Genomic DNA, 27,873 nt, shown 5'->3' with positions numbered 1-27,873 from the left:
CGAATCATCTTGCAAATGACTGTATGCTTCGAAAGAAGGATGAGAGGAAGAATAAAGTCAAAGATGAGGCATACTATGCAGAAAAGCTTGAGGTGGTTCGTGCCAAAGCAAATAATTTGTCATTGGTTGCAAAGGGTGAGCATGAGGATGAAGATGGAACTTATCAAATCTGGTCATCCGGGTCAGATGATGAGGAAATGAGGAATCCAACGCATGGAGCGTTGTATGCGAAAATGGAGGAGGACTCAGATGATGAGGAATTCGAAGTGAGGGGACGATGCTTCGTATCCAAAGCAGCTGACAAATCTCCAATGACAACAAAGGTACGTAAAATTCTCGAATCTTTTAATATTCCTACACATGCTTATGACTCTGAACTAATTTCTTTTGATGAGACGGTTACTTATTTTGATTCAATTGTTGTGTCTGCTAGCAATGAGGCCAACAAGTTGTCAATGGAGTTGTTAGAGGTCAAAAAGAGATTAGACATGAAAATAAGCAAAATTGAATGTTTGGAATTACAAATTACAAATATAATGTGTGATAGGGATAGGTTATCGAGTGATGTTAAACTTTTGCTAACACAAAGAAACATCTATTGTAATTCTGCTAAACGACTTTATAGCAAATTAACTGATTTACATCATTCATGTGATATAAGTAAAGAGCAACATAGAAAATTACTACCTTTCCTAGCATTCGAAAGAGCCAAGGTAGATAATATTTCGTATGATTGTGAGCAAATAATAGCTGATTTTGACAGAGTCCCTGATGATAGATATAAATATGGAATTGTCAAAATTGATGAATGTCTTGATGCGAATGAATTAGTTAACATAGTGAATGATACTTTGACTAAATCTGAAAAATTCAAATTTTGAAAAAGACTGAGAATTCAACATCTGATTCTCAATCTAATTTTGTTGATATCGAAGATAATTCTGACAATATTAGTGAAATTAGTGAACTTGAAGATGTTGATTGTTCTCAGTTGTCTGTTGTTAATGTTGCTTCAACATCTAAAGGAAAAGAAAAAGTAAAAGGATTTGATAGTTGATAATGAAACTGATATACCCTCAACTTCGAAAGTTTATGATATGAACTTCGTGGATCTCAAATACAGCCAAACTGATGATAGCGATGATGAAGATGAAGTAAACATTTCGAAGGAAAATAAATCTTCAAAGGAAGAAGAAACTCCTCGAATTGTGGTTGATCAGGTGTATGGTGATACACAAAAGTTCGAAAAAGTGATGAATGAAAAAGGTGAACATTATCTTGAAACAAATTCAATGGTTTATCCAAATTTCAAATGTATAGATAATGTCATTTTTCCAAATCAAGTTTTCGTAACTACTGGAAATGTTGAAAAAATAAAACCATAATTAAAGAAGTTTGTTGAAGAGGATAATTCAAAAACAACTGCTGAAGGTTTTTTCGCAAATCAAAGCACAGTTGAAAACAACTTAACAAAGAATTTGTATGTTTTCCAACGTCAAAAACCACAAAGAAAATGGGTTGAAAAATCAGAAATTGAAAAAGAGAATTCAAAACAAGTTGAAAAGGAATGTGAAAAAGTTGTCAAATTAAACTCCAAGGAATTCAAAGATCAAATTGACAAATTTTCGAAGGAAAACAACATTTCAAAAAGACAAGCAAGAAAGAAAATATTTTGGAAAAATGTTGAGTCTCAAAAGATGGCTGAATCACAATCACCCAAAAATGTTTTCAAAGCTAAAAATTCATCTTTTTCAACAAAACCTCAACACTCATCTCAATCAAATCATTTAAAGTCTGAAGTGAATAAACAACCAAGGTTTTCGAAAGTTTCAGAAACTAATATTCCAAGAAAATTTTCAAATAACTCAAAACCAAATCAAAAATTCTTTCAACGTCAACATTTTAAATCAACAGTTGGTACATCATATGCTAAATCTTTTATAACAAAACCAAAAGTTGATTTTGTTCCTATAAAGCCAAATTTTCCAAATCAAACGAAGAAAGAAACTATGAAAACTTCACGAGAAAAAGGAATAACGTCAAGGAAGAACATTGATCATTGGCTTGAAGGAAAAGGAAAGATGTATCAGTCAAATACATTTTCAAAGGAGCAAATTCACGAAGCATATGAAAAGTATGTGGATAATTCATCAAATGGCAGTTCATCGTCTAAGGATTCGAACATTTCAGTCAAAGCATGGAAACCAGTAATAAAAGCAAAGAATGTTCATTCACAAACTCAGAATTGGAAGGGTAATATCAGTGAACATTCGAAACCATCAAAAACTTATGTTTTGGTTCATTTAAATGAAGATGTAAACTTAATTGATAGTCTCAAAACAAAAGTTTGTGATTAGGTTAAAAGTTCTTCATTACATTCGAAATTGAAATCTAATTTCCAAGGACCCAAAAAGCCTTGGGTACCTAAATTTTTTCATTGAATGTAGGTACTATGTGACGAGCAATATGATAACAAGTGGTACATCGATAGTGGTTGCTCTCATCACATGACTGGGAAGAAGGAGAATTTACGTGATTTTCGAAGTCTCAAAAATGCTGGAGTAGTGAAGTTTGGGAACAATAAAAAATGTCAAGTCAAAGGATATGGGAAGATCACGAATGGTAAATTCACAGTGAATCGAGTGGCATATGTTGAAGGTCTTCAACATAACTTGATAAGTGTTTCTCAACTTGTTGTGGGCACTGGCAATCAAGTTCTTTTTAACGAAGAAGGAAGTATTATTTCGAATGTCACAACAAAAGAGGTGTTACTGAAATCCAAAAGGAAAGGTGACATGTTCACTTTGGACATCAATCTGATAGTAGGGAAACCTGTTATATGTCTTCTTTCGAAAGCAACATCAGACTTAAGTTGGCTTTGGCATCGAAGACTTTCTCATCTCAATTTTCGAAACATCAATAAACTTGTGGTACAAGATCTGGTAAGAGGTTTACCTGTACTTAAATTTGACAATGATTCTTTATGTGCAGCTTGTGAAGTTGGCAAGCAACATAAACAAGGTCATCCAATTACAATTTATTCGAAAATAGTTGCACCTCTGGAGCTCTTACATATTGATTTATGTGGTCCTTCGACTGTTTCAACTCTCAACAAGAAACGGTACATTTTAGTGATTGTTGATGATTTTTCCAGATTTACGTGGGTTTATTTTCTCAGGCTTAAATCTGAAGTTGCACAAATCATAATTGACTTTATCAAAAAGATGGAAACAACATTGAAGAAGATTGTTCGAAAAATTAAGAGTGATCATGGAACTGAATTTAAGAACAATGTTCTTGATTCATTTTTGGTGGACAAAGGGATTTCGCATAATTTTTCATCTCCATACACACCACAACAAAACGGTGTTGTTGAACGAAGAAATAGGTCTCTATGCGAAGCGGCAAGGACTATGTTGGCATATGCGAATCTTCCACAATATCTTTGGGCTGAAGCAGTATCAACCGCATGTTTCACTCAAAACAGATCTTTTATTCATCGTCGTTTTAACATTACTCCATATGAAATTCTCAACAATCGAAAACCTAACGTCAAATTTCTTCATGTTTTCGGATGCAGATGCTTCATTATGAATCTCACGGATCATCTTACGAAATTTCAAGCAAAAGCAGATGAAGGGATTTTCTTGGGTTATTCGCATAATTCAGTCGCATATCGTGTGTTGAATAAAAGAACACGAAAAGTTAAAGAAACTTTTAATCTTACATTTGATGATTACTACGTTAAACAAACAAAATCACAGTTTAAAAATCATCCAATTCTGAAAAACATACAAGATGAATCAGAACCCTCACAAACCTTAGATAATGATTATGATTTAATTTTTGGAATTTCAGATCATGTTGTTGATGCTGAAATAAATGCAAGTGATAATCATATCTCTGAATTTACAAAGCTTAATGTTGCATCAACATACGAAGCTTAACGATGATATATACGAAGATGCACCTTTGGAATTTGATCCAGAATATCCGCCAATGGAAAAGTGGACAAAAGATCATCCGAAGGATCAAGTAATTGGGAATCCACAAGAGGGAGTTTTAACAAGAGCTCAAATACGTGCAAAGAATGAGGTATTGAATACTCATCAAGAATTTTGCATGTTCAATGTTTTCATTTCTACGATTGAGCCAAAAACAGTTAAGATTGCAATGGAACACTCAGATTGGGTTGTTGCAATGCAATCTGAATTGTCTAAATTCGAAAGAAACAAGGTTTGGAGATTAATTCCTAAACCTGAAAATGTTTCGATTGTCGGTTTAAAATGAATTTTCAAAAATAAAACCGACAAAGATGGAAATATTGTTCGAAACAAAGCCAGACTTGTTGTTAAAGGATATTCACAACAAGAAGGAATCGACTATGAAGAAACTTTTGCCCCTGTCGCAAGACTCGAGGCGGTTCGTATATTTCTGGCTTATGCAGCTCACAAAGATTTTGATGTTTATCAAATGGACGTGAAGTGTGCATTTCTAAATGGAGAGCTTGAAGAAACTGTTTACGTGGAACAACCCCCAGGTTTTATTAACGAAGAATTTCCAAATCATGTTTATATTTTAGATAAGGCAGTTTATTGTTTGAAACAAGCACCACGAGCATGGTATGCAACTCTTACCTCATTTTTGAAACAATCTAAATTTAAACAAGGATCAGTTCACCCCACATTATTTCGAAAGAAAGTGGGGAATCATCTAATGCTTGTTCAAATTTATGTTGATGATATTATTTTTGGCTCAACTGACCCTGCTTTGTCTAGAGAATTTGAAGATTTGATGAAGAGTAAGTTCGAAATGAGCATGATGGGAAAAATCAATAATTTTCTTGGTTTGAATATTCTTCAAAACAGAGAAGGAATTTTTATTTATCGAGAAAAATATACGAAGAATATGTTGGAAAAGTTTGGACTGACGAATAGCACGAAGTTACGAGTTCCAATGGCAACGGGCATAAAGCTAACATCGTCGTTAGATAAACCTGTTGTTGACATAATTTTATATAGGAGCATGATTGGTTCATTACTTTATCTCACAGCTAGTAGACCTGATATTATATTTTATGTGTGTAATTGTGCTAGGTATCAGTCTAATCCACAAGAACCACATCTCACTGCTGTGAAGAATATCTTTCGTTATCTTAAAGGAACAATTTCGTTAGGATTGTGGTATCCTTCGAACACTCGGTTCTTTGTACAAGCATATTCGGATGCAAACCTGGGTGGTTGTAATATTGATCGAAAAAGCACAAGTGGTGGATGTCAATTTCTTGATGGCAAATTGGTAAGCTGGCAGTCGAAAAAGCAAACATACGTATCAATTTCAACAGCTGAAGCAGAATATGTGGCTGCTGCTGCTTGCACTTCACAAATAATATGGATCCAAAGTCAATTGCGTGATTATGCAATTAATATGAAAAAGATTCCATTATATTGTGATTCTCAAAGTGTGATAAGAATTTTTCATAACCCTGTGCAGCATTCAAAGACTAAACATATAGCTCTTCGTTATCATTTCATCAAAGATCACGTGGAAGATGGAAATATTGAAGTACATTTCGTAAAAACAACTGATCAGTTAGCTGACATTTTCACGAAAGCTTTGGATGAAAAATCCCTTGTGAAGATTATAGAAGGACTTGGAATGATCGATGGAAATTCTGTTCTATGCGAAAAAGAAGAATGATGCATGATAAGGAATGATTCAGAGGCGCTGACTAAAAGATAATGCAAACTCATTCAGCATTCAGAGGTTACTGTTCATAGTCAACGCTTCGACCCCTTCGAATTCGCACATTTGTTACTTATTTTAAGGGTTGATTCAGAGGTTACTGTTCATAGTCAACGCTTCGACCCCTTCGAATTCGTACATTTGTATCGAGTGTCATTTAATTTTCGAAAATTTAAAAATCCAAAAAGATTTTCGTTTTTTTTGTTCTTTAATTTTCGAAAATTCAAAAATCCAAAAAGATTTTCGTTTGTTTTATTCTTTAATTTTCGAAAATTCCAAAATCCAAAAAGATTTTCGTTTGTTTTGTTCTTTAGTTTTCAAAAATTCAAAATTTCAAAAAGATTATTGTTTGTTCTGCCTTTATTTTCGAAAAATCAAAGCAACAAAAATATTTTGTTTCTTATTTCTTTTTAGTATTTTGTTGCAGATTCTCATAAAAATACAGAGGAGATTATGCTTGCAATACTAGGGTAAGGTACATTTTTCATATGAATCGATAAATTTTTCATCATTCGAACTAGTTAAGATGTCCCTAGAAGCATGCTGCTGTATGTTGACCAAAGCCTCCATGACTCAATGTGTGCGTATGAAAGCCTTAATGAAATTATTCATACGAAGATTTCTTCCCAATTAGGCTTATATTCACATTAGTCTCTGAGCTACCTTACTCTTCTCTAAATGAGTTAAGAGTTTACTGTTTGGTCCAAACACAACAGAGGTACTTTTCGTGTCTTACATCAATCTTTTTCATCCATAAAGCTCTTACACGATCACACACAAAGACATATGTCCGAGAGGTCTCTGATCAAACCCATCGAGACTTAGATATATCACAACTCTGTGTTTATGATCTGACATCATGAGACCGTGATGAAAGTGAAACCCAATTTTCATTAACTTTTAAGGAATTGACGGGGAACTAAGTTCCAGATTTTCACGAAACTTTTGTTTCTGTACCAAAATTCGAAACTCCAAGTCATATTCATTTCGAATGAGTGGTCTTGATCAAAGATTCGAAACCCACAATGTTTGTTACCCAAAGCGATGCTCAACTCTTTCACTGTTCCATTGTCCTGGCTTTCTCAAGCAGGATCAACTGCGACATATAACAAAGCAACTGATACGATTACTTTTCATCTGGTAAACGACAAAAAGGTCAGGCTAACCAAGAAACTCTTTTGCCAAATTCTTGATATTCCGAATATGCCTCCATATGTTTCATTTACTTTTCCACAAATCGTTCACATGTTTAATGAGATGGGATATCAGCCACCATTGTCCAAGATTAGTGATTTTAAGAAATCTGGTCTTCCACGAATCTGCAATTTCTTATTTGGTATTTTTCTACGATGTTTGACTGTGAGATCAGCTGGCCTTGATAAAGGAAGAATGGAGGTTTATGCCATGGTTGCTGGAATCTACTATGATCTTCAAGTAGATTATTCTACACAGTTGTGGAAGGAATTCCAAAAGGGTGTAGAACACACGAATGCTATTCATGGTATTTCGTGTGCAAGATACTGGAGTTTGATTTTGCAACACTTTTACAATAAGGAAGGGATTTTGGTACCCACTGATGAAGAAAAAGCAGTTTTTCAATCTTACCACTATCCGAAGGAGGTTGCAGATAATGCTGATGTTTTTCCTACAGTTGCTCGTATTCCAGATGCGATGCTTAAAAGAGTTGATTCTTCGAACCCTGTATTGGTAGCTTATTTGACGACAATTGATTCTTCAATTAAAACTGGTCTTTTACTGGGAGGAGATGATAAGAAAACCAAGAAGTCGAGAAAGCATGAAACTGTGTCCAGATCTTCGAAATCTCCAAAGAAGAAGCCTGAAACAGTTGAAGTGACTGTTGATGAGACTCTAGTAATTGAGCCCATTATTGAAGAAACACAAGAACATGTAGTCCTTCCTTCGAAGACTGACATGTTTCGAAGAATTAAAATGAAGTCCACTCACAAAAGAAAGTCTCCAACGCACAAAGTGGTTCGAAAACCTCAAATAACTCATCAAGGGATTCTAATTAGAGAAGTGTCCGCAGCTGTTTCTCCGGTGTCCAAGAAAAGACGAGCTGAGGATATGGCAAAACATTTATCAAAGAAGAAGAAGAAGAAGACAAGAAAGCTGGTCATTTCTCCTGAGTCAACTGAAGATGATGAAGAACGAATTCCTGAAACTCCTGAGAAGACAGTTGTCATACCACCCGAAGATTCGATTGCCAAATCAGTTCCTAAGGAGGTTCGAACTTCAGGCATCCCTGCACACGTATCTAATACGGATGCAAATGTGAATATGGGTGAAGGAGGTTCGAAAAATGAAGCTACAGGTCCCTCTACTTCTACTCCTTTTGACAGTATTGTTTCGTTACCATTATCCACTACACCTCTTACTTCAACTACAGATTCCCCAACATTCGAACACATTCTTGATCAACCTTTTACTTTTATTTTTTCTTCACGATCCACTGAGCCACCCAAACCAATTTCACCTATTCAAGAAACTGTTTTTATGGAGACAGAGACTGATAATGAGGGGTTTGGCGGTATGTTTGAAGACTTGGAGTTTCATGAAGAAGAAGAGCAGTTTCCAGATCACATGTTGATGACCATGAAGAAGTTTAAGATTTTAAATCAAAAGTTAAATTCTGTCATTCAATCTCAAGCAGAGCTAGGGGTTGGTTCGTCTGTTTCAAGTGTTGAAGTTGATTCGTTGCTGAAGGTGTTTGAATCCAAAATCATCAGTAAAGTATCGGGGATGCTTAAAGATTCTGAATCTCGAGTCTTGGAGAAAGTTGATCTCACTGATCAAAATAATGAAATTCGAATCAATTCTCAAAATTCGAAATTTGCTGGTGATCTGAGAGAGTTGAAGAATGTTGCAAAGGAAAGACATGTTCTTTTTATTCAAGATGTGAAGAAAGTTCGAGAGGATGTCAACTTGCAAATTCACGAACTTCGTGAAGATATGAAAAGAGAAATAGCAATTGTTCAACATGACTATGCGTCATTGCATCAAAAGGTTGATATCATTTGTGACGTAGTCACTCGATTTGTTAAGTTGTATGAAAAAGTGCTTAAGTTGCTCAAGGAGTTAAAAGAGATTTCTGATAGGCCGGTTTCTTCTCCATTGATCACTCCTAAATTTTTATCTCGGAAGTTTATCCAATTCGAAGTCATTCTCAACAAGCAACTTGCTCATCTCTTTCGCATATCAAGTCTTCTTCCAACCACAAATGCCCCACCTGTTTTCACAGGGGTGCAAGGGGGAGAAAGAAAAACTAGTGAGTCGAAGACTAGTGGAGAAGATGCGAAAGTTGTGGGAAAAGTTTTTTCTTCAAAAATCCCTACAACAAAACCAATAATTGTTTCTGCTGAACAGGTGACTTCAACAGTCGTAACAACAATGCCAATTGCAAGACCAATTTCGAAAGGAATTGTGATTGGTAAATCTTCGGAGACTGGTGGGAGTGGTTCAAAATCAAAAGAGACAACTGACAATCAAGCATTGAAAGATAAAGGGAAGTCAATTGTTGTGGAAAAATCAAAAGAAGAAAAGAAGGCTGAAGCTGATGCTGAAATCGAAAAGCTCAGAATAGTTCAAAGCATTATGGCTCAGCGAGCAAATGATCCGAAGGGAATGGATAAAGGGGATCCAACTAAACACTATAACTACGAAACAATCGAGGCCAAGGTTGCATTCAATCACATGTATTCATTTGAGAAGAAACCAAAGCAGAGTTATTTGGTCACAAATACTGATGCAAGCCAGCTGGATTTTTCCATAAACGAAATGATGTTTATCATGCCTCAGTTCAAAGCAGAAGGGAATTTTAAAAATAAAGATGAAGGTACACACATGAAAATTCGTTTTCATGCTGTTCTTGGAAAAGCCCCTGAGGAAGTTTGGTCTTTAATAAAAATGAAGAAGGTCATAAGTATGAAAAAGGATGTGGTTTTCGAAAACACAGTCCAAAATGTTAAGTATGTGGTTGCCAGGGCAAATGGAAATATTTTCGAATTCACTGTTGCAGATTTTCCATTAATGAACTTGTATGATCTTATACAAGTTGCATTACTTTTGAAAGACAAATCATTCTCGTACCTTCAAAACACAGAACCAGATGAATTCAAGCTTGGAGTAGCTCACATCAAGATTTTTATCGAAAACTATTATGAGTGCTTGGCACTAACAGATGTTGAATTAGCTACTGCCAAAGGAATGGAAATTAAAGCACCGATGGCTCCTACGAAAGACTCAGGCGGATTTGAAGAAGTATGCTGATGGTGAAATTTGCCTGAAGCCTTTTGGATTGGTCTTCGCAGGAAAAGACAAAGCTGGAAAGTCTAAACGGTTCTTATTCCAAGCAAGTGAAGTCGAGAGATATTCAACATCTCAAATCTCACATTCTTACTTGAATTCATACTTTGATTAATTCATTACTCGATTCATTGTTTCATCATGTTCTTTACATATAGTACTATAGCTCCCCGGGGTGATGAACTAGGTTGGATGAAACCTTTTTCCATTAATTCCTAATTCCTCGAGTTGTGTCATTAACTCTTTCATCTCTGTAGGTGCTAAACGGTATGGTGCTTTTCCAATCCGTGTCATGCCTGGAATTTAAGTCAATTATGAACTCCACCTGTCTTTCTGGTTTTAAAAGGGCACTTTTGGAAAAATGAAGGGGTCACCCGATGACCCCCCATCCTACGTATTAATTTTCTATTTCCACCTAATATCCAAATAGTTTAATTTAGTCCACGTCATTTCCACATGTATATAGGGAGTTAATGAGAGATATTGTACGTTTAAACCCCTCAATTGTCTCATTCGAACACTTTCTTCTTAACTTCCTCACCGAAATTTGTTGTTCAACTGTTCTTCGTGATGGGTTTTGAACATTCTAACACTCTTATGGTGTACACGCAACCCTAGAAACCTTGGATCTATGTTTTACTATGATACATGCAAATTTGATTTCCAAGGTTTACAACCTAACTAGCATGTTATGGGGTACTTGTAATACAAAACTTTAAGTAGAATAACATACCTTTCTTTTGTGGTTGATTGCTTGGAGTTTTAGAGCCTAGCACCAATAGTGTGGATGCCTCGAGTGGTGTCACAAATCACCCAAAACAACTTGGAACTACATGAGAGACTATGATGCTTGCTAAAATCGGCCCACCCTTGTTTCACACACACACTAGTGCCAATTCTAGAACCAAGGACCTCTTTATATAGTATGGAGGATTAGGGTTACACCCTAATACCCATGACTCTTCATTTACCTAGGATCCATGGGTTAAAAGCTCCATGGACTATCCATGGACTTCCATATACTCTTATCCCATCCTAAATAAAACTTAGCTCAATCCATATATATGTAAGAGTCCATATTTAATTAGCCTCTTTTGATCTTTAAATTAATTCCAAAATCAATTCTTGATCAACACTAATTAAATAATATGATTACATATTAATATATTATAACTTATAATATATTAATAGATCAAAAACATCTTATTCTCAAAAGTATATCCATACAAATTGTTAGGTGAAGTGCAACCCAAATGGACCATGCCGGGTAGGGTCAAGTTCATACCAAATATAGTTACGGACTTAGACACCTTATCTAACAGTCTCCCACTTGGATAAGTCTGATAACTATAGTTGCAAGTATAACTTCAGGAACCAACCAACAATCGTAGCTCTTAAAAACTCTGTTAAACTATGAAGCGCCATTTTAGATAAGTGATCATATAATCCTCTGTTCTCAAGATATCAGTCGGACAAATACATGGAACAATGTCATACTTATTGTCCAGCAGTTGTTTCTCGATCTCTGATTTGTTTGACATAGAACTAAATTTAACACATCAATCAGGTTCTGACCGGGCCCGACACATAAGTCAAAACCAAATCATCGAGGGGCCCAGATATCGCTTCTATTGCTAGAAGGAACAGATAAACTTCGACTCATATGCTTGTATTAACTACTAGTTGAATTATGCACAAAAGCACGTTTTATGACATCAAGTTACTGATGCGTTTTCGGACAATCAATGGACAACCAACTCATAGTCAACAACTCACATTTCTAGGTTTGAAGATATATATGATATTACCGTCTCACGATCAATCGAGATAAATTCCATGAAGTGATACAAGTGAGCATGGGTTTAATCCAATACTCAAACCTTATGAGTACTCATGAATGTTGTAGCAACCATTGCAATGTCTAATACACCTTAGACAAATCATACAAGCCAAATTCATGACAGTCTTAATTCAATACCTACTTCCAACGTATGACCGACTGTGGAGAGCTTTGAATAAAATAATTATCCTGGAAGTCAAAACATGCAAAATTGAAACAATAGTAAATGATTAACATAGGATAGTAACACTTTACTCATAAATAAATAACAACTTTTATTTAATCATCAAATGTCAATTACATTTTACAAGTTTCAAAACTATCTAATTATTAAAACTAATATCGTTCCTCAGCCCGATGCTTCTTGCATGCTGCAAATGTCTAACCCTATCCAATCCATTCGTGAGGGGATCTGCAGAATTCTCTTCTAACGATACCCTCTTTTCCACGAGGAGTCCTTCTTCTATCTTGTGTCTTATGAAGCGATATTTTCGTTCAATGTGTGTGGATCTGCCATGATCTCCTGTATAGCTGGTACAACTCCAAGGTCTCCAATGAAGTTCTTCAGCCATATCGCCTCCTTTGCCACTTCACTTGCTGCTATGTACTCTGATTCACAAGTAGAATCAGCTACCATCTCCTGCTTGGAACTTTTCCAAGTAATTGCTCCTCCATTTACGGTAAAAACCCAGCCTAACTGAGAGCGGAAATTATCCATATTAGTCTAAAAACTAGCATCGCTATACCCTACTACTCTCAATTCATCAGTCCCACCAAGGATAAGAACCCAGTCCTTAGTCCTCCGTAGGTACTTGAGAATATTCTTTACCGTAGTCCAGCGAGCCTTGCCAGGGTTTCCCTGATATCTACTGACCATGCTCAAAGCAAAGGCCACATCAGGACGAGTACAAGTCATAACATACATGATCGAGCCAACAGCGGAAGCATATGGTAATCGACTCATCTCAGCTATCTCAGCCTCTGTACTCGGGTCTGAGTTTTACTCAGTTTGGCATTGTGCTGGATCGGTAGCTCCCCTTTCTTGGAATCATCCATGTTGAACCGCTTCAACACTTTATCCAAGTAGGTACTCTGACTAAGTCGAATTAGTCTTTTACTCCTGTCTATCAGTATCCTTATCCCTAGGGTATAGGCAGCTTTTCCATGGTCCTTCATAGCAAAACACTTCACAAGCCAGGACTTAACCTCCTGCAAGGTTGGTATGCCATTTCCTATGAGTAGTATGTCATCCACATACAACACCAAAAAGCTAACTATACTCCCACTAGCCCTAACATATACACATGACTCATCCTCACTCCTCGAAAAGTCAAACTCTTTGACATTCTCATCGATGAAAAGATTCCATCTGCGAGGTGCTTGTTTTAATCCATAGATGGATTTCTCAAGCTTACACACCCTATTCGGGTATTTAGCATCGACGAAACCCTCTGGCTGATTCATGTAAACATCGTCAGCCAACTTTCCATTAAGGAAAGCGGTTTTGACATCCATTTGCCATATTTCATAATCATGAAATGCAGCAATGGCTAGCATAACCCTAATAGACTTAATCTTTGCTATTGGTGAAAAGGTCTCATCATAATCAACACCCAGAGTTTGAGAAAAACCCTTTGCAACCAGTCACGCCTTATACGTGTGTACATTACCATCCATGTCGGTCTTCTTTAGGACCTAGTACATTGTCAACCAAGTTCCAAACTTGATTGTCATACATGGACTGTATCTCGCTGTCCATAGCCTCTTTCCATTTAGCAGCCTCAGGTCCTGCCATGGCTTCCGTGTAGCTATTAGGTTCATTCAGACTTACCAGTGTACTATCACTGATAAGCGTATCACCTTCCGCGGTAATATGGAAACCATAGTAATCCTCAGGTGCAGTCCTAACTCTCGTGGAACGCCTCAGAGGTATGGGCTCGTCAGTCGGATCAACTGGAGTTTCCTCCTCAAGTTGATTACTAGGGTTTGAGGTTCTTTCACCACTTGACTCTTGAATTTCTTCAAGGTCAATTTGCCACCCACTGTTTACTTGGCTTATGAAATCTCTCTCACGAAAGACTCCTCTTCTAGCTACAAAGACCACATTTTCACTGGGTCTGTAGAAGAGGTCACCAAAGGATTTCTATGGGTAGCCGATGAAAATACACCTCTCACTTCGAGGTTCAAGCTTCTCATGAGACTCACGACTCATGAAAGCCTCGCAACCCTAAATCTTGATGTGGTCTAAATTAGGAACTTTCCCAGTCCACATCTCGTGAGCTTTTTTGGCAACCTTTTTGGTAAGGACTAGATTAAGGATATGGGCGACAGTCTCTAAGGCATACCCCCAGAATGAGATTGGTAACGAAGCTCGACTCATCATGGAACTAACCATGTCCAATAAGATTCGATTGCGCCTCTCAACCACACCATTCAGCTGTGGTGTCCTAGGAGGTTTCAATTGTGAGACAATTTCACATTCCTTAAGATAGTCAAGGAACTCAATACTAAGATACTCTCCTCCACGATCGGATCGGAGCATCTTGATGTTTCTGCCCAGTTGATTCTCTACTTCCTGCTTGAACTCTTTGAACTTTTCTAAGGTTTCTGACTTATGCTTGATTAAGTAGTTATATCCATATCTACTATAATCATCAGTAAAAGTCACAGAGTAGCGATTAGCATCCCTAGTGGCGGTTTTGAAAGACCCACACACATTTGTGTGTATGAGGTCCAACAAACCTTCACCCCTCTCACAAGAACCAGTGAAGGGTGACTTTGTCATTTTTCCAAGTAAACAAGACTCGCAACTATCATCTGATTTTAGGTCAAATGATTCCAAAACTCCAGCCTTTTGGAGTTGGCCTATGCGCTTCTTGTTGACATGTCCAACACAACAATGCCACAAGGATGCTTTATCCAAAGTAATAGAAGAATCAATATGAAATACATTATTTCCTAAGTTGTCTACAATCAACACAGTTCCATATACACCATCACAAGGTAATGCTTTAAAATAAAACACATTATTATAAAAAGCATCAATAGCACCAATTTTATTATCAAATGAAAATGTGAATCCTTGCTTGTACAAACTATGAAAGGAAATAATATTTCTCGCCATTTCTGACGAGTAACAACATTTATTCAAATCTAAAGTTAACCCATTATTAAGCAATAAAGAATAAACTCCAATCTTGGTCACAGATGATGCTTTCCTATTGCCCATGATTAAGTTTATCTTCCCATGCTCCACTTCTTCACTACTTCTTAGGCCCTGCAAATCAGTACAAATGTGAATACCAAAACGTGTATTAAGCACCCAAGAGTTAGTATGCAATGAGTTATTAGACAATATGGTATAAATACCTGCATGGGTGGGTTTAACTTTCCCATCATTTACATCCTGCATGTACTTAGGGCAGCTTCGCTTCCAATGCCCCTTTTCGTGACAGTAGAAGCGTTGTGCTTCCTTTGGGTTTGAAGAAGGAGGAATGGGACCTTTCTTGGTCCCACTTGAAGAGGAGTCATCAAGAGACTTTCCCTTGGTACCCTTCGAAGGGGTCTTCCTCTTCTTCCCCTTTCTCTGCCCAATTGCCAGAACAGGGGTTGTTGTAGGAGTAGGAGTAGAAGTAACAACCAATTTACTTTTAAGGGCACTTTCAACGGTCCTTAAAAGTCCTTGAAGTTTGCTAAGTGTAACTTCCTCCTTGTTCATATGATAAGTCATACGAAACTGATCATAACTTGGAGGTAAGGAATGAAGAATGATATCAATCGCCATGTCCTCAGGGAAGTCCACATTAAGCTTCAGCAACCGGTCCACGAACCTTTGCATTTTCCGCAAGTGATCGGTGATGGGTTCACCATCCTTCATCCTGGCTGTTATCATGGAGGAGATAATTTCATACCTCTCTTGATGTGCGCTTTGATGGTACCTTTCCATCAGATCCAGCTGCATCTCATAGGGATAAAAATCTTCATAGGATTTCTGGAGTTCGGGAGTCATAGTAGCCAACATAATGCAGGACACTTTAGTAGCATCCCTCTCATGTGCAGCATACTCCGCAATCTCCTCAGGAGTAGCAGTGGACTCATTGATAACCTTAAGTTCCTTGTCAAGGACATATTCCTTATCCTCATAGTGGGTAATCATTCTGATGTTCCTAATCCATTCATTAAAATTGGAACCATCAAAAGTGACTTTCCCACAAAAGTTCATGAGGGAAAAGGAGCCTGCAGCGTTTGAGCCAGCAGCAGTGTTGGAAGACATCTGAAAGAAAAGAAAGACAAGTTTTAATTAGATAAAGAATCCTTAATAAGTCACCCAAATGAAATATTAAGGCTAGGATCCTACAAACTATTTCATAACTTGGAAGAGGGATGTCGTAATCCAAGCTATAAAATATTTGAAGGTAGGCAAATGACGATTTACTAATTTCCACCATTATAAACAAAATAAATTAATAAGTTTTAATTGGATTTGAAACTCATAGATATTTTGAGATACATTGAAATTTCAATGGCATGTTTAAATCTCGATTGTGCCCTCTTAAGTTTGTGACTAGGATGCCGAGGATCACAAACAAGGTGTGAATACCCACGCAAATTGACTTGGTACCCTTAATTTTATCACCCAATTGATGTGTCGGTTAACCACACGCGCTCCACCGATCTAGGATAAAACTTAAGTCACCATTTGCCACTCTTACTAGTCCTTGTTAGTGTGTCGGTTAACCACACACGCTCCACTAACGACTTGGTAAGGTACAAAGTGTAATTTCATGGGTTAGCACCTATTTCACATTTTCCTAAAGTAACTAAGCTTGGGAATTAATAAAGGTTTAGTTACTTTATAATTTCATTATACTTTTAATGAGGATTAATGTCCTATCCTACCCATTCGGCTAACGACCCTCCACCAGTCAAGGAAGCGGTGGGTGAGAGTGGACACACATTAAGCTGCCATTTTATAGGCAACAACCTTATACCCCCCTTATAGACCGGCTTCGTGAATGAGGCCTAATAACGGTATGACTGACTTATTCTTATACATATCTATATATTTAAACTTTTAATATAATAATAGCATAAGGGTTGAATTTTAAACTTTTAAAACTCTAAGGTTCAATTTGGAAATTAAAGTATTAGGGTGTAATACTTTACAAATTCCAAAACTTGAGGGCAAGTATTGAAACTATTCAAGACTTTTCATTTCATAACTTATGAGTTTAATGGTCCATTAAAATGAAGACTCTTTTTTATGTAACCTCTTATTCTTTAATAACACTTTTAAAGAAGAGACTTTTGGTTATCCATAACTTGAGGACAAGTTATGGACTCCATCATTAGGCATTAAGATCAATAATCATATTAACAAGCAAGTTACACATAATTCCTATGATCTTCTAAAACTCATAAGAACATGAACATTCATATCAAAATTTCAAAAATCATATTAACACATATAAAACATGGAATTTTGATATTTTCCATTGTAAATGGATTAGCATAATCATTACCACATCAAAAACAGGTTTTAAGGTTCAAAAAACAGTTTAGGGTAATGATCCTCATCCAATACCAAGCAAACCCCCGAAAATCCGCATACAGGAGCATCACCACGTCGTCGTGAAGACTGCCACGTCGTCGTGAGCAGTCAGATGCAAAAAATGCAGAATTTCAACTTTGGAAAAAAAACATGTAGCATCAAGTATCAAGCAAAAAAGCCTAGGCTTTGATACCACTGATGGGTTTTGAGCATTCTAATACTCCTACGGTGTACATGCAACGTAGAAACCTTGGATCTATGTTTTACTATGATACATGCAAATTTGATTTCCAAGGTTTACAACCTAACTAGCATGTTATGGGGTACTTGTAATACAAAACTTTAAGTAGAATAACATACCTTTCTTTTGTGGTTGATTACTTGGAGTTTTAGAGCCTAGCACCAATAGTGTGGATGCCTCCAGTGGTGTCACAAATCACCCAAAACAACTTGGAACTACTTGAGAGAATATGATGCTTGCTAAAATCGGCCCACCCTTGTTTCACACACACTAGTGCCAATTCTAGAACCAAGGACCTCTTTATATAGTATGGAGGATTAGGGTTACACCCTAATACCCATGACTCTTCATTTACCTAGGATCCATGGGTTAAAAGCTCCATGGACTATTCATGGACTTCCATATACTCTTAACCCATCCTAAATAAAACTTAGCTCAATCCATATATATGTAAGAGTCCATATTTAATTAGCCTCTTTTCATCTTTATATTAATTCCAAAATCAATTCTTGATCAACACTAATTAAATAATATGATTTCACATTAATATATTATAACTTATAATATATTAATAGATCAAAAACATCTTATTCTCAAAAGTATATCCATACAAATTGTTAGGTGAAGTACAACCCAAATGGACCATGCCGGGTCGGGTCAAGTTCATACCAAATATAGTTATGGACTTAGACACCTTATCCAACACTTCGGTCCTATCCTTTCCTTCAAGTGTTCGTCACTCAAATCAGCAAAGTCTGTCGTTTCTATGGCCGTTTTCATGAAGATTGATCTACATTTTGCTAGAATTTTTACCAGGTACCCCTCTATTACTTACTCAGATGGAGCAGAGCAAAGGTTTGATGATGTTGATTTTGCTGGAATGGACAAGAAGGAATTTGTCGAGTTCCTTGAAAGATTTGCTTTTGAGATATGTGTGAATGTCTAGTTTTACATGCCCGATACTGATTTTCCTGATGGATTAAGGTTAATCGCGACTGACATGGATTATATGGAACTGATCGAAGTAGGGTATGCTTTTGATTGTGTTATTAATGTATATATGGACCATCTTGGTGTTAATGTACATTAATGGATTCTTGAAGAGCAAGCAGAAGTTTGCAGTTCTTTAGACCAATTATCTGGTGCAAATGAAGATCATGAAGAAGTGAACAGTCGTATGGATATGGATGATGGAATCGACATGCAAGATTTACATGGTGGTAGGGATGATATCCTAGGTGCAAGGTAGGATTTGTAAGGTGAGCAAGATGATGGCATTCACATGGAAGTGGACACTGAACCTGATGAGTGCATTCCTATGAACAAGACAAAAGATGATGATTTTCTGAGTAAGTTGTGCCCAAAGGATCAAGTCACCCCCCACAGTCCACCTCGTGAAGACACATATGATCCACCACAAGAAGATGAGGTAATATCTACTGACCAGGCTATTTACAATGAGAATGTTCATTGGAAAAAGCAGAAACTTGTATTAGGTATGAGATTTATGAGTCCTAAACAGCTAAAACATATGAAGTATAACTATGTTGTAGCAAATGGTTATCAGTTATATTACAAAAAATGATAGTAGGAGACTATTAGTGAAATTTTTTTCTAGGCAATGCAAGTTTAGGATGTGGGCTTCTTGGATGAGTGAGGAAAAGTCTTTCCATATTAAGAGTCTCATAAATGAGCATAACTGTGCAAGAAACTTCAAGTTAGATTCAATTGTGAATTATTCATGGATAGGTACTCATTACACAACACAATTCTTACAAAAACAAAAGGTTAGTGTTAGGCTACTTAAGGATGAGGTTAAAGAGAAATTTGGTATAGATGTGAGTATGGGACAGTGTAGAAGAGCAAAGAAGTATGCAATTGAACTGATTGAAGGAACACTAGTGGAGCATTATGCAAAGTTGTGGTCGTATGGTGAGGACATTAGAAGATCAAATCCAGGATCAACTGTAAAAATGGATGTCAATTCTATGCCAGATGGTAAGAATTATTTTAGCAAGTTTTACTTGTGTTTTGATGGGTTGAAGCAAGGGTGGAGAGGGAGCTGCAGAAGGGTTATAAATTTAGATGGGTGTTTCTTAAAGGGGTTATGTACTGGAGATCTAATATGTGTTGTAGGAAGAGATGCCAATAATCACATATTCCCAATTGCATGGGCAGTTGTCTGTGTACAGAACAAAGAAAATTGGAAATGGTTTTTGGAAAACCTTAGAGATGACCTTCAACTGGATACTAGTTTTGGTATAACATTGATGTCAGATCAGCATAAGGTAAGTTGCTTACTTCCTAATTTTTAATATTGTAGTTTCATTTTATCTAACATGTTACCATTGTTGTACATGGGCTGTTAGAGGCTGTCAAGGAAGTATTGCCTACTGCTGAACATAGGCAGTGTGCAAGGCATATTGTTGCCAACTTTAGGAAAAGATTCAGTGATGTGCACAATGAAACCATGTTTTGGAAGGCAAGCAAGGCATCCACTGAGCCTTTATTCAATGTTGCCATGAAGGAGATTGAAGTGCTTAACCCATCAGCCTTTGCTTATCTTATTGAAACAAACCCCAAATCTTGGAGTAGAGCATTTTTTCAGGAGGGAAGGATGTGTGATGCAGTGGAGAATGGATTATCTGAGAGCTTCAATAGTGTCATCAGGGATGCAAGGAAAAAGCCAATCATCACCATGTTAGAGGAGATTAGATTGTATGTTATGGAGAGAATATACTATTTAAAGATTAAAGGTAATTCATGGCCTGATTACAAGCCTTGCCCAAACATTTACACTCCTACTGAATCAATTAAAAAGAGCTCAAAGGTACTTTCTAATCTTTAAACTCATAATTATATGTAGTTACTTATGTTATGTCTGCAATAGGTATTGGCAGGTTTTACCAAGTGGTCTAAAACAATTTGAAACAAGATACATGGTTGAGTCCTATGTTGTTGACCTGGACAAGAGGACTTGTACTTGTAGAGTCTGGCGACTTAATGGGTATGGATGTGTGCATTCAATTGCAACTATATCCTTTCTGAATAGAGATGTTGGTGGTTATGCGGATACAATGTTCTATGAAGCAGTCTACAAGAACACTTATAAGTATCTAATTCAGGGGATTAATGGTAGCAATATGTGGCCACCTACTGACTTCATACCTCCTCTTTCACCAATGAAGAGAATAATTCCAGGTAGACCAAAGGTTAACAGAAGAAGAGATGCATCAGAAAAGCTCTCAAGGCACACTATGTCTAAGGCAGGGGAAAAAAATATCATGCAGTGGGTGTAAAAATGTAGGGCATAACAAGCTCACATGTCCTCATGCTGAAAGACCTCAAGCGCAAAAACCTGAAGTTGGTAGGAGGCCAAAACTAAATGTGAAAAAAAGGAAAACAGGTGTCAATGAAAATGGTGATGGAGCAGGAGGTGTCAATGAAAAAGGTGTTGGTGCAGGAAGTTGTTGATCAAAATCAGTGCATGAAGGAAAAAATGGTGAACGAGAACAAGGTGTTGGTGCATGAAGCAGTGGATCAAAATCAATGCATGAATGGAAAAATGGTGAAGGAGCACAAGGTGTTGGTGCAGGAAGCAGTGGATCAAAATCAGTGGATGAAGGGAAAAACGGACATATAAAAGTGGGTAAATGTAAAAGAAAGAAATCAGAGAGAATCATCAAGATGAAACTTGCTAAGAGGGTGAAGGGAAAAGATGGGAAAGGAGAAACCAGTGCAAACCCTTTGGAGCTTAATGATTAGATTCTGATTTCGTTTAAGTTGTTATGTTTTAACTTGGTTGTGTTTGGTTGGACTTAATTGTTATGTTTGGAATTGGGTTGTAGTAGATTGTTAAGTTTGGATTTGAACTTACTTTGTTCATTTGAGAAACATATGTACTTGTTTATTTGTTTGTACTACTTATGTTGTTTGAGAAATTTGGTGTGCTTAAGAAAGATATGTACTTCTTTTCTTTATCGTGCATGGTGCATGTTACCCAAGGGAACATTGTGTCAATAGTTCCAGGAATTAATGTTTACTTGGTTAGATTACAAGGGAACATGTGGTCCTAGTAAAATCAGGATCAACATATAAAACAAAACAAAGTACATTACAAGTTAAATGACAAGTGGTCCAATAATTTTGCTTGTTCATAATTTGTTCATACAAGTTGTTCATACAAAACAAAACAAAGTACATTAAAAGTTAAACATACAAACCAAAACAAAGTACATTACACGTTAAACCCAAATGACCTTCATTACAACTTGAACATGATTAAACACAAAAAAATACCTAACTGCATATTAGGTAAACCTTCAACTTAAAGACCTCAGATTGAAGCTTTTTGTTCGACCTAAACAACCCAGTTATGATCACACCTTCATTGTTGCACTGCATTTCATCAACCCAAGCTATAAAAATTGAACGACCATCTTGATTCCAACTATTTTCATGAATTAATACATCTTAAAAAACTAGGGTTAACATCAAAAATTGAACAAATGGTAAATTACCTTTTTGGGACATTCATAAAAGGGCCTTCGTGGGTTATTGGTAGTACGTGATGTTCTTATTATAGCCTCATCTCCACATCCACATTCCATGTTCTTCATTATGTAGCTCCACAGTGGAGAGAATTTGAAGAAGAAAACAATATGCTAGAATTAAACAAGTTGGTATGTAAGAAAGGGTAGTACGTGTAAAAGACTATATTACCCCCACTGTGCAAAGCACGTGGGGTCACTAACATCCCCATTTTTCCTTCTTCCCATTACTATTGCACTTTCAACGGATTTTTTTATGAAAAAATCAAAAGTAAATAAGATCATAAGCAATGAACAAAGAACAACACCCAAACTTACAAAATGCTTATCATTTAGACAGGTCTTTCATTAATCATTGGATTTCACTTACAAAATGTCTATCATTTAGAAAGGTCTTTTACATATTTCGCCAAAAAAAACACAAATAAAAAAAAACAGAAAATCTACATACTAATAAGCTTCTTAACCACGAACCACCATTTCTTCAAATCCACCCATTGTCACACCCCCAAACCAAGGATGGCGGAAATGTCCGGGGGTGGAGGACTTCATGTATAGTATCATAACAACAATTGTAATAGTAATTCAAGCAAACCCAACCAACATATATATAATTGAAAAAGTTACATCATTGTATGAATTACATGTTTACGAATCAATTACATTATGTTGACAAAATATGAAATAGTAGATGCCTTAGCGTCCCATCCTCAAATGCACTTGGTTACCTGTTTAATGATTTCCTGAGAATACAAGTTGTTTGAAAAAGTGTCAACACAAAGGGTGGTGAGTTCATAAGCTTTTGTTTAGTATTATTAAAAGCCTTTCGTTTATAAAAGTAGTGTTCGTTCCAGAAAATCCAATATTTTCCTTAATGTGTAAATGTAGTCTTAAAACCCAAAGACCGAAATGTACAAGTAGTGTTCGTTCCTTATAGTAAAACAATGCAAGTTTAAATCGACATAAACTCGTTTGATTTTAGTGAAATCCCCGTAAATTCTATGTTTGTTAATACCACATGTGAGTTATTATAACCATGCTATGACCTAGTTGGCCTGAAACGACGTTCTTCAGGCGTCGGAAATGTTATGACATTTGTCACCCCAGACCTGTCGGTCTAGCTGTTGCATGCAGCTAAGGTGTGGGTTTGTCAGACCCAATATAGATCTATACACAAGTATCACGCTCTCCCTCGAGGAGACTCTGGTTATAATACAGGACTTATTTGTAAATTGAATCGAGTGTCTCACAGAAGTCATTAACAAATTTACGTGTAGTGTAATGAAAACTTGGTACCGTATGGCCGTACCTTGCTTAATGAAAATATCATTTGTATAAATGTACCCTTTTTAAATGTATGTGTTATGTAATGTTTCATAAAGTCATTAACGGAATTACGTGTTATGAAAACTTGGTACCGTATGGCCGTACCTTGCTTAATGAAAATATCCTTTGTATAAATGTACCATTTTTAAATGTATGTATTATGTAATGTATCATAAACTATACCTATTATAGTTTATCAACCAAGGGTAGTACGTAGTAATGTATGCAAACTATATTCAAAATAGTTTATTAAATGTTTGAATGTATCGGTTGTACTTTGATTATAATCACTTGTTATTCTTTATATTTTATATGTCCAAATCCATTTGTAAACTGATGTGTGTCTAAATATTAAGATAAAATGTCATATATTGCAATAACATATAATCACATAAAGATATACACCTTGCTCAACATGTTACAAGGTGAAATGAAATTGACAGCAACTTTTTGTTGTATACAGTTTCTGTTACTGTTCTTAGAAAATTTATAGAAAAATCATCAAAGCTCTAAATCCAAATCCGCAAATTCTGAGAGTTTGGAACATGAGTCTAGTTTGTTCGTAAATTTTATCATGATTTTTAGTGATCTCTAACAGAGGTGACAATGTTCATAATCACAGACTGGTCCGGGTTTGCCTCTGAAATGATAGGCAGTTTTGTAAAAATCACCATAAATTGTAGAAACATCATATGGAGATGTGCAAGTAGCCATTTTAAAGCTAAGAGTTTGAACTACTTGCACCTGGAACAGTTTTGAAAACTAAAATATTTAAGTTGACCAAAACAGTTCGTGATCGAAGTTCATCTTTTCTGATGTAATCTGATAGAAAAAGTTTAATTGTGCTCTTGATGATTTTACTTGTATTCCCCCCTTAAAACTTAAGAAAAACATGTAAATGTAGGGGTATGAACTCACCTTATGTGATTTCAGTAGATGAAAGTGAGATAGAGGAAGTGTTCAACCCAAGAACACTAAGAAGATGTCTTGATGATTCGAGAATCTAACACCGAATAAGATGGAATTTGTGTAAGATATCAATGATTTGAGTAGAATGGAGTTTAATAATTATGTGAATGATGAAGATACTTACTCATTGAAGAAAGAAATCCCTGGAGAAAGCCTTGAAGTTCTTGAAGTTGAGAGAAAAGATGAGATAATTTTGGAGAGTGTTCTTGGTTGCTAAGTGTAGAATGAAAGGGCTTTTAAGGAGAATAAGGAGAGAGGACCAATCCTCCAGCTCTTAGAACGTGGGAAGAGCTGGAGATAGGGTGTAAAGGTCCCCCAAGGAGACAAGGGGTGGTTGGAAAGAATGGCTGATCATAGAGTGAGGTGGTGGTGGCTTGCTTTTGTCATAAAATAAGGAAAAGCAAATATTCCCTCAATAATTAGTCCAACCACCAATTCTTTTAATACATTTTTATAAAAACCTTGGAGATTTATATATTTTGGGGCCTTAGTTTATAAAATAAAGTTTTGGGTGAAAATCCCACGTTAAAATAATGAAAAACGGAGTTAAAACGAAGTCGTAGTCGAAAAACCGGTAAAAAGGGGCCGTCTGCGAGGCCTCTCGGATGGGGGCCGAGACTTCGGACCCTCGCATGCGAGGCTGCTGTCCGAGGGCTTCGGATTCGGTCTCCTGAGAGGCTTCAGCTTCGGTCCTGATGAGAGGCTTCGGATCCGAGGCCTCGGATGAGAGGCTTCGGTCCTGAAGCTTCAGTTCCAGGTCCTTAAGGCTATTTTACCCGTTTTTACCCCGTTTCAAGCGATTTTTGACCCGGTTAAGGGTCGATATGACCCAAATGATTACAAAAAGTTAAAGTAACTTTTTGAGAGAGATTTAGGAGAGATTTGGGAGAGATTTCAAATAGAAAGAGATAGAGTGAAAACGATTTAGAGAGGTTTCGTTTGTGATTAATTTGAGTGTCCGGCTTCACAACGCAAGGTTCGTAAACCCCGTTAAACCGTGTTTTAGTGTCATACACACTCCCGATGAGTGTGCAATAATGTTTTATCGTTTTGGTTCAATGTTTACTTAGGAAATTCAACACACGAACTTTCCAAATGATGTTTCTCTCATTAAGATATTGCATTGTACAGTAATTACATAGTGTAAACCCTAATATACAAGGGTTAATTGAGTCGATTAGTTTTGACTTGTTGACTTTGTTTGACTTTGACTTGACTCAATTTTGACGGTTGTCACATCATCCCCCCGTTAGAAGGAATTTCGTCCCGAAATTTACATTTGACTGGGACATCAAGAGTTTGGGAAAAGATGTGGGTATTTTTGTTTCATTTGATCTTCGCGTTCCCAGGTGAACTCAGGCCCTCGTTTAGCGTTCCAATGGACCTTCACGATGGGAATACGACTTTGTTTCGTTCGTTTGATTTCCCGATCCATGATTTTGACTGGTTCCTCCACGAAGTGGAGATTTTTGTTAACTTCGATTTCATCGAGTGGTATTACGAGGGTCTCGTCGGATAGATTTTGTCAATCATATTTTCGGGGTTAAAAAAAATAAAGTTTTATTAGTTACCTATAGCGACGACTTGTCGTCACCACAGGTTTAATCTATTACGATGACTTGTTGTCGCTATAGGTTTTTAACAAGAGCCAACGACATACCTATAGCGACACACAAGTCATAATTTGCATGTGTGAAGACTTGGAGTACTTTCTAACTGGTTCATGTGTGAAGACTTGGAGTACTTTCTAACTGGTTCATGTGTGAAGACTTGGAGTACTTTCTAATGAAAACTGTGCTACTGGGGAAATTGGAAACTGGTACGTAACTTCAAAGTCAAGAATATGCAGTAGGCATGTGATGCATTAAATGCATGAGGCACACAAGTCATAATTTGCAGCAACATATACGTATATGTGTGTGAATTGAAGAAGAAGGTTATGGCTCAAAGAATATATATATATTCATTTTCTCTTCATTTGTTAGATACACAATAACCATAACATCATAGACTATATATATTCAATTTCATTTGTAATTTTCACTAGTTTATATTCCGCGAGTGTTACCGAAATCATTTATCAATTTTTCAGAAGTGCTTAACTTGTTTTGTTGCATTCCCAACAATTTGCTATTAATTACTTCTCCCACTTTACTTATATAAATCATCACATTCTTACCGCGACTTTTAACTTCTCCCTCACAAATGGATCCACCTGCAGATCATCAAAACCCCATAGATGACCTCGATTGGTTTCAGTACTTTGATCATCAAGATCTTTTCAGGTATATATAAACGTCACTCATTACACCATCTTACGCATAGAAAAGTGATTTTGTCGACATTGATCAAAACATGGTTTGGATTTGTAGTGATCAAAAAGAGTCTTTCATCGTGTTGGATTTGATTTTCTTGAGTTTTTTTTTTTTTTTTGCAGTGGTGACATGCTCAACCATCATGATTACGAGTTGTCGGAAAAATTGCATGAAGTGCTCGATCAGAACGTTTCCACAGTACTTAACAAAGATCAAAACATCATTTCTAGAAATGAGTTTCACGATTTTGATCCCCTTGAAGATATAAGCTTATGGGATTGTTGGGAGGATGGTAATTTACCATTGGTTAGTTTCAGTGAAGACTGTAAATCCGGTGGTGAGGCTACATGTAGTTCTAGTGCTGCCACCACTGATCACGGTGGCCGGAAGGTGGCAAAGAGATTGAGACCATTGGAGTTTGAAGAGATAGAGAAGTACTTTGGGATACCGATAATCATGGCAGCAAAAGAACTAGGGATAAGTTTAACAGTGTTGAAGAAAAGATGCAGAGAGCTAAACATAAACAGATGGCCTCATAGAAAACTTAAGAGCCTTCAATCCCTCATTGAAAATGCCAAGGTAAATTATGATAATAACCTTCTATACATTACTCATGCACTTGGTAACCAAAGTAGTTTTGGTATTTTCTAAAATTTTAATTGTTAGTTTCTTTATAACTAAACATAGGTCGTAGGCATATGCCACATCAAATCAATTGATTTACTACGATCTCCTGATTTATATTTATATAAACTTAACTCATTGTAAATTTTGTGAACTCACATGAAAAATATATTGCATCTACCTTTAAAAAAAAAATTTTAGGAGTTGGGATTAAAGGAGGAGATAGAGACGTTAGAAGGGCACAAGAAGATGATGGAGAAATTGCCAGGTATGGAATTGACAGAAAGAACAAAGAAGCTTAGGCAAGCTTGCTTCAAAGCTATTTATAAGAAGAGAGGACTTAACAATCCTTAGCCATTTTGTTATAATTAGTGGATGTTAATCTACAT

General features: G+C 36.5%; 1 protein-coding gene across 1 annotated transcript; it reads left to right on the top strand.

Annotated features, from left to right (window-relative positions):
* Window positions 1–18,982: 18,982 nt before the first annotated feature.
* On the top strand, window positions 18,983–21,174 carry LOC145164426 (uncharacterized). The gene is made up of 6 exons (XM_079083145.1): window positions 18,983–19,196; window positions 19,450–19,698; window positions 19,837–19,959; window positions 20,070–20,530; window positions 20,601–20,901; window positions 21,008–21,174. The coding sequence occupies exons 1-6, from the start codon at window positions 18,983–18,985 to the stop codon at window positions 21,172–21,174; spliced, it is 1,515 nt and encodes a 504-aa protein (XP_078939271.1).
* The last annotated feature ends 6,699 nt before the right edge of the window (window positions 21,175–27,873 follow it).

The sequence above is a fragment of the Lactuca virosa genome, chromosome 3 (assembly GCF_052849685.1).
Source record: "Lactuca virosa cultivar CGN04683 chromosome 3, Lactuca_virosa_CGN04683_v6, whole genome shotgun sequence".
Taxonomy (NCBI): Eukaryota; Viridiplantae; Streptophyta; class Magnoliopsida; order Asterales; family Asteraceae; genus Lactuca; species Lactuca virosa.
Note: the sequence above shows the minus strand (reverse complement) of the source record. Positions and strands in the feature narration are given on the sequence as shown.